The sequence below is a fragment of the Lucilia sericata genome, unplaced genomic scaffold (genome assembly GCF_015586225.1).
Source record: "Lucilia sericata isolate MDLA Ls3-8-SP2 unplaced genomic scaffold, ASM1558622v1 Contig002152F_arrow, whole genome shotgun sequence".
In the NCBI taxonomy this organism is placed as follows: Eukaryota; Metazoa; Arthropoda; class Insecta; order Diptera; family Calliphoridae; genus Lucilia; species Lucilia sericata.
In genome coordinates this window covers 17,137-35,884 of record NW_023995993.1, presented here as the reverse complement: position 1 = coordinate 35,884, position 18,748 = coordinate 17,137, and the positions used below count along the sequence as shown (strand labels likewise).

At 30.0% G+C, this 18,748-nt stretch overlaps 1 protein-coding gene across 1 annotated transcript; it reads left to right on the top strand.

Annotated features, from left to right (window-relative positions):
* The first annotated feature begins 3,812 nt into the window (after nt 1-3,812).
* LOC119613490 (coiled-coil domain-containing protein 80-like) lies at nt 3,813-18,527 on the top strand. Its single transcript, XM_037969517.1, has 3 exons — nt 3,813-4,133; nt 17,121-17,757; nt 17,818-18,527. The coding sequence occupies exons 2-3, from the start codon at nt 17,199-17,201 to the stop codon at nt 17,904-17,906; spliced, it is 648 nt and encodes a 215-aa protein (XP_037825445.1). The 5' UTR covers nt 3,813-4,133; nt 17,121-17,198; the 3' UTR covers nt 17,907-18,527.
* The last annotated feature ends 221 nt before the right edge of the window (nt 18,528-18,748 follow it).

Genomic DNA, 18,748 nt, shown 5'->3' with positions numbered 1-18,748 from the left:
AATTAAAAATTGATTTAAGTCGAATCAAAAAGTGATTTATAGTCGATTGAAACTTCCTTAGGTAGGTGTGGATTAAATATTTTTGTTCGTTATAAACAATATTTACAAAGCGTAAAAAGAGGTAAAAATGGAGTTTTTACAAACTTAAGGACACGATATCTCAAATCCCATGGGATGGAGAAAATCTGAGGTCATATTCGGATTTAGAAACGTATAACTTGGTCCGAGGGTGAAGGGTTCTTTGGGTGAAGATATATCGAAGGTTCAGATTTAGTGAAAAAAAGGTTTCTACAAATCGACCTGTAGTTAGTTAGTTAGTTAGTTAGTTAGTTAGTTAGTTAGTTAGTTAGTTCGTTAGTTAGTTAGTTAGTTAGTTAGTTAGTTAGTTAGTTAGTTAGTTAGTTAGTTAGTTAGTTAGTTAGTTAGTTAGTTAGTTAGTTAGTTAGTTAGTTAGTTAGTTAGTTAGTTAGTTAGTTAGTTAGTTAGTTAGTTAGTTAGTTAGTTAGTTAGTTAGTTAGTTAGTTAGTTAGTTAAGTAGTTAGTTAGTTAGTTAGTAGTTAGTTAGTTAGTTAGTTAGTTAGTTAGTTAGTTAGTTAGTTAGTTAGTTAGTAGTTAGTTAGTTAGTAGTAGTTAGTTAGTTAGTTAGTTAGTTAGTTAGTTAGTTAGTTAGTTAGTTAGTTAGTTAGTAGTTAGTTAGTTAGTTAGTTAGTTAGTTAGTAGTAGTTAGTTAGTTAGTTAGTTAGTTAGTTAGTAGTTAGTTAGTTAGTTAGTAGTTAGTTAGTTAGTTAGTTAGTTAGTTAGTTAGTTAGTTAGTTAGTTAGTTAGTTAGTTAGTTAGTTGTTAGTTAGTTAGTAGTTAGTTAGTTAGTTAGTTAGTTAGTTAGTTAGTTAGTTAGTTAGTTAGTTAGTTAGTTAGTAGTTAGTTAGTTAGTTAGTAGTTAGTTAGTTAGGTTAGTTAGTTAGTTAGTTAGTTAGTTAGTTAGTTAGTTAGTTAGTAGTTAGTTAGTTAGTTAGTTAGTTAGTTAGTTAGTTAGTTAGTAGTTAGTTAGTTAGTTAGTTAGTTAGTAGTTAGTTAGTTAGTTAGTTAGTTAGTTAGTTAGTTAGTAGTTAGTTAGTTAGTTAGTTAGTTAGTTAGTTAGTTAGTTAGTTAGTTAGTTAGTTAGTTAGTTAGTTAGTTAGTTAGTTAGTTAGTTAGTTAGTTAGTTAGTTAGTTAGTTAGTTAGTTAGTTAGTTAGTTAGTTAGTTAGTTAGTTAGTTAGTTAGTTAGTTAGTTAGTTAGTTAGTTAGTTAGTTAGTTAGTAGTTAGTTAGTTAGTTAGTTAGTTAGTTAGTTAGTAGTTAGTTAGTAGTTAGTTAGTTAGTAGTTAGTTAGTTAGTTAGTTAGTTAGTTAGTTAGTTAGTTAGTTAGTTAGTTAGTTAGTTAGTTAGTTAGTTAGTTAGTTAGTTAGTAGTTAGTTAGTTAGTTAGTTAGTTAGTTAGTTAGTTAGTAGTTAGTTAGTTAGTTAGTTAGTTAGTTAGTTAGTTAGTAGTTAGTTAGTTAGTTAGTTAGTTAGTTAGTTAGTTAGTTAGTTAGTTAGTTAGTTAGTTAGTTAGTTAGTTAGTTAGTTAGTTAGTTAGTTAGTTAGTAGTTAGTTAGTAGTTAGTTAGTTAGTTAGTTAGTTAGTTAGTTAGTTAGTTAGTTAGTTAGTTAGTTAGTTAGTTAGTTAGTTAGTTAGTTAGTTAGTTAGTTAGTAGTTAGTTAGTTAGTTAGTTAGTTAGTTAGTTAGTTAGTTAGTAGTTAGTTAGTTAGTTAGTTAGTTAGTTAGTTAGTTAGTTAGTTAGTTAGTTAGTTAGTTAGTTAGTTAGTTAGTTAGTTAGTTAGTTAGTTAGTTAGTTAGTTAGTTAGTTAGTTAGTTAGTTAGTTAGTTAGTTAGTTAGTTAGTTAGTTAGTTAGTTAGTTAGTTAGTTAGTTAGTTAGTTAGTTAGTTAGTTAGTTAGTTAGTAGTTAGTTAGTTAGTTAGTTAGTTAGTTAGTTAGTTAGTTAGTTAGTTAGTTAGTTAGTTAGTTAGTTAGTAGTTAGTTAGTTAGTTAGTTAGTAGTTAGTTAGTTAGTTAGTTAGTTAGTTAGTTAGTTAGTTAGTTAGTTAGTTAGTTAGTTAGTTAGTTAGTTAGTTAGTTAGTTAGTTAGTAGTTAGTTAGTTAGTAGTTAGTTAGTTAGTTAGTTAGTTAGTTAGTTAGTAGTTAGTTAGTTAGTTAGTTAGTTAGTTAGTAGTAGTTAGTTAGTTAGTTAGTAGTTAGTTAGTTAGTTAGTTAGTTAGTTAGTTAGTTAGTTAGTTAGTTAGTAGTTAGTTAGTTAGTAGTTAGTTAGTTAGTTAGTTAGTTAGTTAGTTAGTAGTTAGTTAGTTAGTTAGTTAGTAGTTAGTTAGTTAGTTAGTTAGTTAGTTAGTTAGTAGTTAGTTAGTTAGTAGTTAGTTAGTTAGTTAGTTAGTTAGTTAGTTAGTTAGTTAGTTAGTTAGTAGTTAGTTAGTTAGTTAGTTAGTTAGTTAGTTAGTTAGTTAGTTAGTTAGTTAGTTAGTTAGTTAGTTAGTTAGTTAGTTAGTTAGTTAGTTAGTAGTTAGTTAGTTAGTTAGTTAGTTAGTTAGTTAGTTAGTTAGTTAGTTAGTTAGTAGTTAGTTAGTTAGTTAGTTAGTTAGTTAGTTAGTTAGTTAGTTAGTAGTTAGTTAGTTAGTTAGTTAGTTAGTTAGTTAGTTAGTTAGTTAGTTAGTTAGTTAGTTAGTTAGTTAGTTAGTTAGTTAGTTAGTTAGTTAGTTAGTTAGTAAGTGTTATTCATAAAAACCCGAGTAATGTTCTTGTTTCTCTTAAGGCCTCGGTAGAAATGGTACCTATTCCTATGTTATCGGCTTACCTTTCAAACCCCACTTTTAAGCATTTTATTTAAGGTAATCTTCAGTAAAACACGAACTAATTACATACGATTAACTTATTTCCATTATCACACCCTGTACTCATTTCATTCTGTAGGCAAGCAATGCTCTACAATTGACTCAACCAATTATTTATTTAAAAAACATGACTAGGTACGGAACAACCATCAACAGTGACGTCAAAATTTTGACAAACTATGAAAACATAAACTAAAAATATTGAGTTATTTCTCGTATAAAGCATATTTACACTCAACAATTATGAGTTGGAAGCAATTAATTATTGTCACTTCATAAAATAAACTCAAAAATCGATCAGTTTTAAATTTGTATAGGTAACCGTTAAAAAGAGTATAAATAATTGTTATTTAATGAGTGTGAGAGTAAATAAATATTAATGAGCATTATTGTTAAATATTCATTGAAAAAAAAAAATAAAATATAACAAATCACTCTCATCTCAAATGTTTGTGTTTTTGGTGTTTTTAGGGTAAATCAACCACTAAGAAGATCATTTAACCAAATCAAGCGGCCAAAACAGAAAACTGATTAGATCAATTGCAAATTGAGAGTTCATTAGCGTTCAAAAGCAACAACAAAAAGGCAAGAAGTAAAACAAACACAAACTTGAACGTTAACGTATTTTTTACGATATTTTATTAAAGTTGATATTGTTGTTGGTTTCTGTTAAGTTCTACCTGTAGAAGTTCTATATGTTTTGAAGTTCGTTTTGCTTATTCAGCGTTTTAATTGAAACAGAAAAAAAAATACATACAAATCAAAACGGCCAACATTTACGATCATTTATTTTTGTTGTATTTTCATTAAGTTTTAATATCGTTTTTTTTTTTGTAGCGTTGTATAAAAAGTACATTTCAATATAAAAGATTTTCAGTTGATTTTTAAAATTTGCAAACGACAGTTATTAAAACGTTAATGTTATTTAATATAAAATATTAATTTAATTAAATGGATTTATAAAAATATACAATACGGAAAAATACTAAACGGTTATTTAAACGGGTTTAAAGCGGTTTTCACGAGTTTTATTTCAAAACTGTATAAATAAATTCATTAACGATTACCTGTGTGGAAAGTTTTTGTATAAGAAAATTAAAAAAAAATAAATAAATTTATAATAAATAAATAAATATTAAAAAACTCAATTACAAATAAAAATGTTGTTAACAAATAAATTGTGGTGTCTATTTTTAATCTTAAGCATAACAAAAGGTGAATATTGAAAATTATTTTGAAATTTTTTTAAATATAAAAAAAAAAAATTACAAAATATACTATTATCTATAAAAAAAAACACACATTTTATAAATTGAGAAAATCTAATTAAAAAATTGCATTAAAACAACTCTAGAGTTTTTTATTATTTAGAATTTTTGATCATATCTCATATCGTTTTAACGGATCAATTTTGGTCAATTTTAGTATTATTTAGTATAAAAAACTAAATTTATTTAATAAATTTCTGTTCAAACTTTAAACGGATTTTAATCGATGTACGAAGCCTAAGCAAATTTACTGAGTTTAAGAATAACGTCCGCCATTATTATGCTGAAAAACTAACTAAGCAAACTACACTCTCTTAAAAGCATATCCACATTAAACACTTTCAGAAAAAGTTTCTTAGGTATCGAACAATACTTCGTATAAAGAGCTGTTATATGTGAAATTGGTAAACTTAGAAGATCTATAAGAGTTAAGATTAAGCTATGACAACTGATCTTGCATAACTCCATTGTCAGTTTTATATTCGGCAGCTAAAAAGAGCAGTAAATATATATTAAATCTACTCAAGTCACTCTCAGATGAGTTGCTAGTCTATAGCTTAGTCTCTATTACAATATTTAGCCTAGCCTATAGTCTAGTCTTTAGACAAGTCTGCAGTCTAGTCACTGGTCTAGTCTAGCTTCTAGTCTTTCGTCTAGTCTTTAGTTTAGTCTCTAGTATAATCTCTAGTCCAGTTTCTAGTCTAGTCTTTTGCGTAGTCTTTTGTCAAGTCTCTAGTCTACTCTTTAGTCTAGTCTCTAGTCAAGTCTCTAGTCAAGTCTCTAGTCTAGTGTCTAGTCTCGTCTCTAGTCTAGTCTCTAGCCTAGTCTCTAGCCTAGTCTCTAGTCTAGTCTCTAGTCTAGTCTCTAGTCTAGTCTCTAGTCAAGTCTCTAGTCTAATCTCTAGTATAGTCTCTAGTCTAGTCTCCAGTGTACTCTCTAGTCTCGTCTCTAGTCCCGTCTAGTCTCTAGTCAAGTCTCTAGTCTAGTCTCTAGTCTAGTCTCTAGTCTAGTCTCTAGTCTAGTCTCTAGGCTAGTCTCTAGTGTAGTCTCTAGTGTAGTCTCTAGTGTAGTCTCTAGTCTAGTCTCTAGTCTAGTCTCTAGTCTAGTCTCTAGTCTAGTCTATAATTTAGTCTCTAGTCAAAGTCTCTAGTCAAGTCTCTAGTCTAGTCTCTAGTCTAGTTTCTAGTCTAGTCACTAGTCTCCAGCCTAGTCTCTAGTGTAGTCTCCAGTCTAGTCTCTAGTCTAGTCTCTAGTCTAGTCTCTAGTCTGGTCTCTAGTCTAGTCTCTAGTCCAGTCTCTAGTCTAGTCTCTCGTCTAGTCTCTGGTCTAGTCTCTAGTCTAGTTTCTAGTCTAGTCTCTAGTCTAGTCTCTAGTCTAGTCTCTATTCTAGTCTCTAGTCTAGCCTCTAGTCTAGTCTCTAGTCTAGTCTCCAGTTTAATCTCTAGTGTAGTCTCTAGTCTAGTCTCCAGTCTACTCTCTAGTCTCGTCTCTAGTCTAGTCTCTACTCTAGTCTAATCACTAGTCAAGTCTCTAGTCTATCCGCTAGTCTAATCTCTAGTCTAGTCTACTCTCTAGTCTCGTCTCTAGTCTAGTCTAGTCTCTAGTCTAGTCTCTAGTCAAGTCTCTAGTCCAGTCTCTAGTCAAGTCCCTAGTCTAGTCTCTAGTCTAGTTCCTAGTCTCTAGTCTAGTTCCTAGTCTCTAGTCTAGTTTCTAATCTCTAGTCTAGTTTATATTCTCTAGTCAAGTCTCTAGTCTAGTCTATAGTTTAATCTCTAGTCTAGTCTCTAGTCTAGTCTCTGGTCTTGTCTCTAGTATAGTCTCTAGTCGAGTCTCTAGTATAATCTCTAGTCTAGTCTCCAGTCTAGTCTATAGTCTAGTCTCTAGTCTAGTCTCTAGTCAAAGTCTCTAGTCAAGTCTCTAGTCTAGTCTCTAGTCTAGTCTCTAGTCTAGTTTCTAGTCTAGTCTCCAGTCTAGTCTCAATTCTAGTCTCAATTCATTAGTTTAGTCTTGTTTATAGTCTAGACTCAATTCTTGTCTCTAGTTTAGTACTTAGTCTAGTCTTTAGTCTATTTTCTAGTATAGACTAGTCCCTAGTGTAGTTTCTAGTCTAGTCTTTAGTATAGACTCTAGTTTCTAGTCTATTCTCTAGTCTTTAGTCTATTCTCTATTCTAGTCTCTAGCTCACTAGTCTAGTTTTTGGTGTAGTTTATAGTCTACTCTGCATTCTCTAGTCTAGACTCTATTCTAGTATATAATGTAATACCTTGTCTAGTCTTCTGTCTAGTCTATTGTCTCTGGTTTATTCTTCAGTATTTAGTCTTTTCTCTGTTCAAGTCTATTTTCTCTATTTTATTGTCTCTTGTTTAATCTTTAGTCTAGTCTACGGTATCTAGTCTAGTCTTGTCTAGTCTCTTGATTCAAGTCTATTGTCTCTAGTTAAGTATATAGCCAAGTCTAGTCTAGTCTAAGTCTAGTCCCTATTCTAGACCAGTTCTTAGTATAGACTCTAGTCTTTAGTATAGTGTAGTCTTCAGTTCAGTCCGTAGCCAAGTCCTTAGTCTAGTATGTAATCTTGTCTTAAGTGTAATCTTTAGAATAGACTTGTCTCTGGTCTAGTATAGTTTCTACTCCAATTTCTAATCTAGTCTTTGGCCTAGTCCTATCTCTAGTGTAGTCCCTAGTCTAGTCTAATCTATTGTCAAATCTCTAGTCTAGTGTCTAGTCTCTATTTAGTCTAGTCCCTTGTCTTTAATAAAGTGTTCTCTAGTCTGGTATCTAATCGAATCTACAGTTGGGTATTTAGTCATTGGCAAGTCTATTCTCTAGTCTAGACGAGTTCTGAAATTCTCTGCATACATTTTTGACAAAATTATTTATAATGTTAAGTTTTTAGGGTTTAATTTGATATTTGTACCCCTTTAAAATATGTTTTATTTTATAAAATTTAAAATAAATTAAATTAATTATCAGTTCTTGTGTTATCATTATTTTAAAACAAACTTCAGTCATAAATTCTAAACGAAACATTAAAGAATAAATTAACAAATTAGACATTAAACGTGTCGGTCATAGTTAATATTTAATTTTTATTTATATAAATTATAAAGTAATTTATAATTTAAGTAATAATTAGATGAAAAAAACAATTTTGTTCAAATCTTTTGGTACTTTTTTTTCTAATACTATATGTTTGTATTTGGACTGTTATAAATTATATTTATAGACAAAATTGTTTATAGAGTTTAACAACCATAATTTACAATATTGTAAATAATTGTTTGGTGTTTTTTTTTACTAAAAGATTTATAACAATTATTTAGCATTAAAGGAAATATTTAGATTGTTGTTAAGTTTAGGAAACATATTTATTAAATAATTAAATAAACAATTGCACATATTGTGTTTTATTAGCATTGGCGAAAGTTAATATTTAAAACTTTTAAATATTCTTACTTTCTAAGCTTTTTGTCAGAAGTTTTGAAAGTGTGTTTGAAAAAACAGTTATAAAAAATCAACACCTGCATAGATAACTTATATCCGTGTTTAATGATTTTAAATCTGGTGTCGGCAAAAAGCTCTTTTATGAGCTCTCTTTTCCCCCTCCGACTCTTTTAATGTTTGCCTTACTTCCCCGGCCAAAGATTAAATTCACATTTAACTCATTAAATTTGGTTCATAAATTCATTAGCGTTATGATTACTCAATCAATTTAAAAAGTTTAAAAAGCAAAAACAAATAACTGACAAATATTCTATTCTATAAATAAATAAACTTAAATATTTTATTAACAAATAAATTATTTAGCCACAAATTGTATAGTTTGAGTTTAAAGGTAATAAATTAAAGGTAATAAATTAAAAGAAAATAAATAAATTTCGAAAAAAATACGATTTTTTCAAAAATAATGTATATTAATATATTCATTCGCTAGCTGGAGTTCGAGTCCCAGTTGAGAAACATTTTTGTCAAATTTTAGGGATATTTTTTATTTAATTAATTAATAAAACTAATTTTAACTTAAAAGTTATAGAAAAAGTAAAAGAGAAACAGTAACAGCTAATCAGCTGTCTTTATTATTTCACAGTTGCTTACCAAAGCTTACTAAGCAAGTTGTGAAATAAGCAGTAGACGCTTATTTCCAATTAAATCCATTTTAAAGTACTTATTATATTAACTATAAAATATTTATGTTTATATTTAAATAAACATAAATGTCAACAAAATTTTTTAGTTGAAAATTAATTTTATATTTTTTGTTGTTTGTTGTTTGTCTAAATTTACATTTAAATTGATATTTATAAATAAATTTAAGCAAAATTTTTAGTTTTAATTTAAATTTAACTTAAGCAGGAAGTTTTAAATTTTTTTGTTATATATATATAACATTTAAATATAATTATAACGGTTATGTTATTTTGGGCAAATGAGTATTACCGTAGATAAATTCATGCAACAAATTTTTAAACTGTGATACTAAACGACTTTATTTTAAGCTAAAAATATTTTCTTTTCGGGAAATTTTTCCACACAACTCCACTATCTATAATAAACCATAACTTTATTTTTACTGTGAATTCTGAAATCAAATACGAAACGAACGCAAATCAAGCTCACTTAGGGCTTAACACAATCCTTAATATTTTTGAATCAGTATTATTTTTATCTCAATTCAAGCCTGCTAATGAACTAGAACTGAACTAGAACTGAACTAGAACTGAACTAGAACTGAACTAGAACTGAACTAGAACTGAACTAGAACTGAACTAGAACTGAACTAGAACTGAACTAAACTGAACTAGAACTGAACTAGAACTGAACTAGAACTGAACTAGAACTGAACTAGAACTGAACTAGAACTGAACTAGAACTGAACTAGAACTGAACTAGAACTGAACTAGAACTGAACTAGAACTGACTAGAACTGAACTAGAACTGAACTAGAACTGAACTAGAAGAACTGAACTAGAACTGAACTAGAACTGAACTAGAACTGAACTAGAACTGAACTAGAACCGAACTAGAACTGAACTAGAACTGAAGAACTGAACGAACTGAACTAGAACTGAACTAGAACTGAACTAGAACTGAACTAGAACTGAACTAGAACTGAACTAGAACTGAACTAGAACTGAACTAGAACTGAACTAGAACTGAACTAGAACTGAACTAGAACTGAACTAGAACTGAACTAGAACTGAACTAGAACTGAACTAGAACTGAACTAGAACTGAACTAGAACTGAACTAGAACTGAACTAGAACTGAACTAGAACTGAACTAGAACTGAACTAGAACTGAACTAGAACTGAACTAGAACTGAACTAGAACTGAACTAGAACTGAACTAGAACTGAACTAGAACTGAACTAGAACTGAACTAGAACTAGAACTGAACTAGAACTGAACTAGAACTGAACTGAACTAGAACTGAACTAGAACTGAACTAGAACTGAACTAGAACTGAACTAGAACTGAACTAGAACTGAACTAGAACTGAACTAGAACTGAACTAGAACTGAACTAGACTGAACTAGAACTGAACTAGAACTGAACTAGAACTGAACTAGAACTGAACTAGAACTGAACTAGAACTGAACTAGAACTGAACTAGAACTGAACTAGAACTGAACTAGAACTGAACTAGAACTGAACTAGAACTGAACTAGAACTGAACTAGAACTGAACTAGAACTGAACTAGAACTGAACTAGAACTGAACTAGAACTGAACTAGAACTGAACTAGAACTGAACTAGAACTGAACTAGAACTGAACTAAACTGAACTAGAACTGAACTAGAACTGAACTAGAACTGAACTAGAACTGAACTAGAACTGAACTAGAACTGAACTAGAACTGAACTAGAACTGAACTAGAACTGAACTAGAACTGAACTAGAACTGAACTAGAACTGAACTAGAACTGAACTAGAAACTGAACTAGAACTGAACTAGAACTGAACTAGAACTGAACTAGAACTGAACTAGAACTGAACTAGAACTGAACTAGAACTGAACTAGAACTGAACTAGAACTGAACTAGAACTGAACTAGAACTGAACTGAACTAGAACTGAACTAGAACTGAACTAGAACTGAACTAGAACTGAACTAGAACTGAACTAGAACTGAACTAGAACTGAACTAGAACTGAACTAGAACTGAACTAGAACTGAACTAGAACTGAACTAGACTGAACTAGAACTGAACTAGACTGAACTAGAACTGAACTAGAACTGAACTAGAACTGAACTAGAACTGAACTAGAACTGAACTAGAACTGAACAAGAACTGAACTAGAACTGAACTAGAACTGAACTAGAACTGAACTAGAACTGAACTAGAACTGAACTAGAACTGAACTAGAACTGAACTAGAACTGAACTAGAACTGAACTAGAACTGAACTAGAACTGAACTAGAACTGAACTAGAACTGAACTAGAACTGAACTAGAACTGAACTAGAACTGAACTAGAACTGAACTAGAACTGAACTAGAACTGAACTAGAACTGAACTAGAACTGAACTAGAACTGAACTAGAACTGACCAGAACTGAAGTAGAACTGAACTAGAACTGAACTAGAACTGAACTAGAACTGAACTAGAACTGAACTAGAACTGAACTAGAACTGAACTTGAACTGAACTTGAACTGAACTAGAACTGAACTAGAACTGAACTAGAACTGAACTAGAACTGCACTTGAACTGAACTAGAACTGAACTAGAACAGAACCAGAACAGAACTAGAACTGAACTAGAACAGAACTAGACCTATAAACATAGAATTAAATACGCAACGTCCTGCTTGAATAAAAATCTACAAAAAGGTTACTTTTTCGTTTTCTAATATGTGGTGACTGTTTTATTTTAAACACACTATGGCGTAGGGTATATATTTGTTGTCTATTTAACTTTAACGTAAATTTATGAAAATTAAATCACTTAAATTAGTCGAGCATTATTAGATGTCATTTTAATTTAAAATATTAAGTCAGTTAAACATTTTTTTTTTAACAAAATAATAAAACTAAACAGAAACCAATTGTTAAGAACCTGAATGTTTTCGATTTAGTTTAATTAAAACTTAAGACAAAACCATAAATTTATAATTAATTACTCACACTGAATATTTTAATAAATGTGGTGTCAGTGTTTTCAGTTAAAAGTGGGTTTTACCACATTTAAGCGGTTTTAAAAGTGCATTTTTTTTGGCCATATTTAAGATCAGACTGAGAAACTGGTTATTTGAAAGTGTTTTTTTTTTTTTTGTATTGTTTATAAAAATTTAAATATTTATTTGTATTCCTTATACGAATAGGTTTTAATATTGTTGCTGTTTTTACGTTTGGTTTAGAAATTAGAACTTGTTTGTTTTTGCTTATTTAAATATAATATTAAATTTGACATTGAATTTTGATTTGATTTTGTTAAATAGAAATTTCATTAGTTCAATTCAGCTTTTTAGATATGAAACAGAACTGACCATAAATTTGATTGGGAAATAATTATTTAAGGTAATTTATGGCCGAAAATGAGTAATGCCTTATTAACCCATTAAAGGCAATTTAGATTTGTATTGAATAAGTTTTTCCAAGTTGCAAGCAATTTCTCAACAAAGAAAATAAAAAATATTATTTAAATTTTTTTCATTAAAAAAATCCTAAAAATTCACATGATTAACAAAAAATTATACAATTTATTTTATTTTTATACCAAAACTATATAAAATTAATAAAGTCAACTAAACTGGTGCAAACTTTAGCACCAAACAAAAAGTTAAAAAAGTTTTATTTTTAAATCCATTGCTTGGTAAATTAACACCTTTAATAAAAAAACAAACAAACTTTTTTGTTGACTTGTATAATTTAATTTTTTTCTTTTACTCATGTAAATCGTATTCCACACAACACGTTCTCAATTTGAATGTGATTGTGAAAAAAAAAAACTATAAAATGAATATGTAACTTTAAAAAAAAAAACTACATGACAGACAAAAAATTGGCCTTGAATTTATATAAAAAATATCATAAAAAGAAAATTTATATCTTCAACAAAAAAAAAATAAAACAAACAAAAATTTATTCACATTCAGTTTAATCATCAGAGAACAATTCAGAACGTTTTTTTAAATTTCATAAAGTTTTCTATTACCACTTACTTCTGCAACTTAAGCCACCAGCGGAAACTTCCTCATGTGCCGCCAAAATGCAAAGGTCTGCTTAATTTAAATCCCCAAACTCTATGGGAATGAGTGACTTAACTTTTAAAACTATTTATTTGTTGCTTGAAGAGCAAAAAAAAATATTAATTAATAAAGAAATAATTAATGAATAAAATCAAATCAATCAAAATATTTAAAATTGTAGGGAATTTTATCATTCATGTGTTCAAAGAACAAAAATGTAAATTCATTCATGTCACCCCTGATAAAGTCCAATTGCGGCTACGACATGGTTTAAGAAATGCAGTTAAGGTGGAATGTTCAAATACCCTACAAATTTGAAGAGAACTAAAACAGAACTAGAATGAGAATTAGAACTAGAACAGAACGGAATAGGACAAAAAAGTACTAGAACAGAACTAGAACAGAACTAGAACAGAACTAGAACAGAACTAAACAGAACTAGAACAGAACTAGATCAGAACTAGAACAGAACTAGAACAGAACTAGAACAGAACTAGAACAGAACTAGAACAGAACTAGAACAGAACTAGAACAGAACTAAACAGAACTAGAACAGAACTAGAAACAGAACTAGAACAGAACTAGAACAGAAACTAGAACAGAACTAGAACAGAACTAGAACAGAACTAGAACAGAACTAGAACAGAACTAGAACAGAACTAGAACAGAACTAGAACAGAACTAGAACAGAACAGAACTAGAACAGAACTAGAACAGAACTAGAACAGAACTGGAACAGAACTAGAACAGAACTAGAACAGAACTAGAACAGAACTAGAACAGAACTAGAACAGAACAGAACTAGAACAGAACAGAACTAGAACAGAACTAGAACAGAACTAGAACAAACTGGAACAGAACTAGAACAGAACTAGAACAGAACTAGAACAGAACTAGAACAGAACTAGAACAGAACTAGAACAGAACTAGAACAGAACTAGAACAGAACTAGAACAGAACTAGAACAGAACTAGAACAGAACTAGAACAGAACTAGAACAGAACTAGAACAGAACTAGAACAGAACTAGAACAGAACTAGAACAGAACTAGAACAGAACTAGAACAGAACTAGAACAGAACTAGAACAGAACTAGAACAGAACTAGAACAGAACTAGAACAGAACTAGAACAGAACTAGAACTAGAACAGAACTAGAACAGAACTAGAACAGAACTAGAACAGAACTAGAACAGAACTAGAACAGAACTAGAACAGAACTAGAACAGAACTAGAACAGAACTAGAACAGAACTAGAACAGAACTAGAACAGAACTAGAACAGAACTAGAACAGAACTAGAACAGAACTAGAACAGAACTAGAACTAGAACTAGAACAGAACTAGAACAGAACTAGAACAGAACTAGAACAGAACTAGAACAGAACTAGAACAGAACTAGAACAGAACTAGAACAGAACTAGAACAGAACTAGAACAGAACTAGAACAGAACTATAACGAACTAGAACAGAACTAGAACAGAACTAAACAGAACTAGAACAGAACTAGAACAGAACTAGAACAGAACTAGAACATAAACTAGAACAGAACTAGAACAGAACTAGAACAGAACTAGAACAGAACTAGAACAGAACTAGAACAGAACTAGAACAGAACTATAAACTAGAACACAACTAGACATATGCTAGACTAAGACTCATTCAATTAAAACAACATAAACGCATGCATGTATATTGATTGGGAAATTCATAATTGCCGGGAATTCCCGAACTCTAAACCCTAGACACACTAAATATTCTTAATTCTCTTATAAAACGTCATCATATAGTAATACAAAATATCAAATACCTGCTGCCAACAAAATACATACAATTTTAACTAAATGTGACAATCAGTTTGATTATTTTACTTAAATGAAATTGACATTCTTCATATGATTAAATTTAATCTATAATACTCGCAATCGTATGAAAAATATGTTATTTAGCCAATTTTTTTAATACATATTTTCAATTATGTCTAAATGCACAAAGCATTTGTAAAGCAAATGTTTAGTTATTTTTTTTCACGAAAAAAAAAAACGTGAACATCATTCAATTGCTTCTGCACTCTCCTGAAGTGATGAATTTTTGAAAAATATAATATAAACATCATTGCAATTAAGTTTTAATTCAAATTTACCGGTTTCTTGTGCGCATTCAGCAGCACGTTTTAGAATACATATAAAAAATTTTTTTAGAAAAATATATAATTTCTTTAAGTTTATTTGTTGTTTATTGTATAAATCCTAACTGGTTTTTCTGTTTTTATTTAAAATTTAAATCCACGTAGTTTTTAAATTAGCAGCAACTGTCTATTTAAATTACAAATAATTTAATAAAATCCATTTTCATATAGAGTTTATAATATAAACATTTTTCCTTTGTTACATCTTCAATATTCAGAACTAAAATGTCGTCACTAAGGAAAACAATAGAACCGATTTGAACGAAAATAATCTACTGTCAAAGTGACAGCTCACTAGCAGGATTCCACATTATCATCTAAACCTAGAGAATCGATCATTTGATATAATCGGCTTATCATTAATTATATTAATTTTGTATTTGTATTTTTTTAAAATACTTGCAGCATTGATTTAAGTCACTGCAGTTCCTAATGGGTTAAAACTTACAAAACAAATGGCGTTTTATTTTAATAATTCTGGGTTTTTTAGTTTTTTTTTTTTTTACTGTTTTGTCTAACTCCTGTAACATGTAAATTAATATTTCTTAACACAATATTTTGAATATTAATTATTAATATTTTATTATTAGAAGTCAGTACTACTATATAGTATATCTACAGATTAGCATTTATTTAATATTATGTGGGATTTTTTCCAGTTATATTTTTATTTTTGTTTTATAACTTTTCGCTTTTATTGTTTACATACTACATACTACGATAGAAGTAATTATATAGATAATAAAAAAAGAATAACACCTTATAAGATACATTTATTAAAGACAGTTAATTATCAAGAGTCAAATAAATATAAAATGAATTATAAACAAATTTGCATTACTGCGAAAAACAGGTCTTTATTTATTTAAAACATAAAAAAAGTTTTATTTAAGAGCTTAACAAAGAAAATCCCACCTTTAAATTAGTTTAATGAATAATACATTTATTGTTTAATTCAATTAAATATTTATTCAAATATTCATTGTTAAGTGTGCGTAATGTCTCTGTTGGTATTAAGAGTCAGTAAACGCAGTACAACGATTATAGGAGTTACTGCGATTATTACAATCGTAAAGCAATTATGAATCTTATCAGTAATATTTGCTACTGGAAATTACTGTCAATATTACCATTAAATCATATTTTTTGTATAAAAAAAAACTCATTTACGGAGGTCAATAACATTGATAAGATATTATAGTAAACTTTAGTGCTAAACTAGTGCTGAACTAGAACTGAACTAGAACTTAACTAGAACTGAACTAGAACTGAACTAGAACTGAACTATAACTGAACTATAACTGAACTAGAACTGAACTAGAACTGAACTAGAACTGAACTAGAACTGAACTAGAACTGAACTAGAACTGAACTAGAACTGAACTAGAACTGAACTAGAACTGAACTAGAACTGAACTAGAACTGAACTAGAACTGAACTAGAACTGAACTAGAACTGAACTAGAACTGAACTAGAACTGAACTAGAACTGAACTAGAACTGAACTAGAACTGAACTAGAACTGAACTAGAACTAGAACTGAACTAGAACTGAACTAGAACTGAACTAGAACTGAACTGGAACTGAACTAGAACTGAACTAGAACTGAACTAGAACTGAACTAGAACTGAACTAGAACTGAACTAGAACTGAACTAGAACTGAACTAGAACTGAACTAGAACTGAACTAGAACTGAACTAGAACTGAACTAGAACTGAACTAAACTGAACTAGAACTGAACTAGAACTGAACTAGAACTGAACTAGAACTGAACTAGAACTGAACTAGAACTGAACTAGAACTGAACTAGAACTGAACTAGAACTGAACTAGAACTGAACTAGAACTGAACTAGAACTGAACTAGAACTGAACTAGAACTGAACTAGAACTGAACTAGAACTGAACTAGAACTGAACTAGAACTGAACTAGAACTGAACTAGAACTGAACTAGAACTGAACTAGAACTGAACTAGAACTGAACTAGAACTGAACTAGAACTGAACTAGAACTGAACTAGAACTGAACTAGAACTGAACTAGAACTGAACTAGAACTGAACTAGAACTGAACTAGAACTGAACTAGAACTGAACTAGAACTGAACTAGAACTGAACTAGAACTGAACTAGAACTGAACTAGAACTGGAACTAGAACTGAACTAGAACTGAACTAGAACTGAACTAGAACTGAACTAGAACTGAACTAGAACTGAACTAGAACTGAACTAGAACTGAACTAGAACTGAACTAGAACTGAACTAGAACTGAACTAGAACTGAACTAGAACTGAACTAGAACTGAACTAGAACTGAACTAGAACTGAACTAGAACTGAACTAGAACTGAACTAGAACTGAACTAGAACTGACTAGACTAGAACTGAACTAGAAACTGAACTAGAACTGAACTAGAACTGAACTAGAACTGAAACTAGAACTGAACTAGAACTGAACTAGAACTGAACTAGAACTGATCTAGAACTGAACTAGAATTTTAAACTTAACCTAAAATTACCTATACAAACATTTTATATAATATTTATTCCAAAATATTTTCTCATCTTTTCAGTATGCCATGGCCAGCTGATGTGTTATGTCTGTGAAAATTGTGCCCAAGTCACCGTAGAAACACCACAAGTTGAATGTAATGAAGATTATTTTAATACTGGCGGATCAACAGATTCATCCGTACAGACGACGACAGAAATGCCAAAAGACATCCCCAGGTATAACAGAAGACAGTGACGCCTCAACAAAAGAAGATACAACCCCCACAACTGTAACAACAGAAGAGCCAACAACACCAACAACTACAACAACTGAAACGACTACTGAATTGACAACTGAAACTACCACAGAATTAACAACAGAATCTACATCCGAAGAAATTGTGGAAACTTCACATGGACCTACAACTTCTACAGAGGCGCAACCACCAACACCGCCTACAGTTGGACCACCTATGACTACCACAGGTATACCAACACCACCCAATCCAGGCACTATTAAGCCCCTAGATGATGTAGAAAGTTTGAACAATCATAGTTTGGCACATGAACAAAACGTCGACAAGGATGAAGTTGAAAGCGTTGAAGTTGAACATGCCACCACTAAAGCCTATAAACCATCAGCCGAGTTTAGAGTACGTCAATTGAGATCAGTCAGTGATGTAACCTATCATTGTTATAAAGTCCATGCCACAACAGGTGAGTTAACCATTTAATTAAAAACACACAAATCTCTAATATATTGTGTTATTCTTTCAGTAAATGGCACCACGGTGGTCAATCGTGGCTGTTCTCGTGTTCACACCATGGAATCCGTCTGTGGTCAATGGGAGAGCCCAGCATCCTAATGAACAAATTAATAAATGTTATCCCTGTTCTCGCACCCAAATGTAATGGAAGCTCTGCTCTCAATGTTTCAACAACCGCTTTAATTGTTGCTGTAGTGGCGGTGTTTATAAGCCGGAAGTAATCAATTCCGTTTATTCATTAAGCAGAATACAGGAAATCTTTAGATGAGGTTTTCAAACATGTACTTAAAGGGCTTTAAATATCAAAGCTTTATTACAAAGTATTTAAACGGATTTTTAGCAAACAAATTAAATACCAGCTCGTTTTTTGGCTTTCCATAACCATATTAAATTTTAATGAACAAAATTTGTATTAAAAACCTACTTATTTAAAAAAAGGTATGATCCCAAAACCAAAAATATTTATTTCACCAAAAAAATCAGAAGTATTTATTGTTATTTGTTATGAAATCCTTCCATTTAAACAAACAAACGAGACAAAAATTATGTATGAAGCCATTATACAAACAAAACTATTCGAATTATTTATTTTTTACTTAAAAATTGTTTTTTTTTATTATAGTTACATTTAGTTCTATTTCATAAGTTTATCATTAATCTAAGTATAAATTTTATTGCATCTTTGAAAATGTGTAAAAATAAATGTTTTAGAAAATTTACTAAAAAATAAAATTTTATTCTTGAACTTTGCAAATTTAAGAAAAATTTAAGACAGGACCAGAATTGAACTGAACTGGAGCTAGAGCTGAAGTAGAATTGTACAAGAATTGAACTGAACTAGAAACTGAACTAGAACTGAACTAGAACTGAACTAGAACTGAACTAGAACTGAACTAGAACTGAACTAGAACTGAACTAGAACTGAACTAGAACTGAACTAG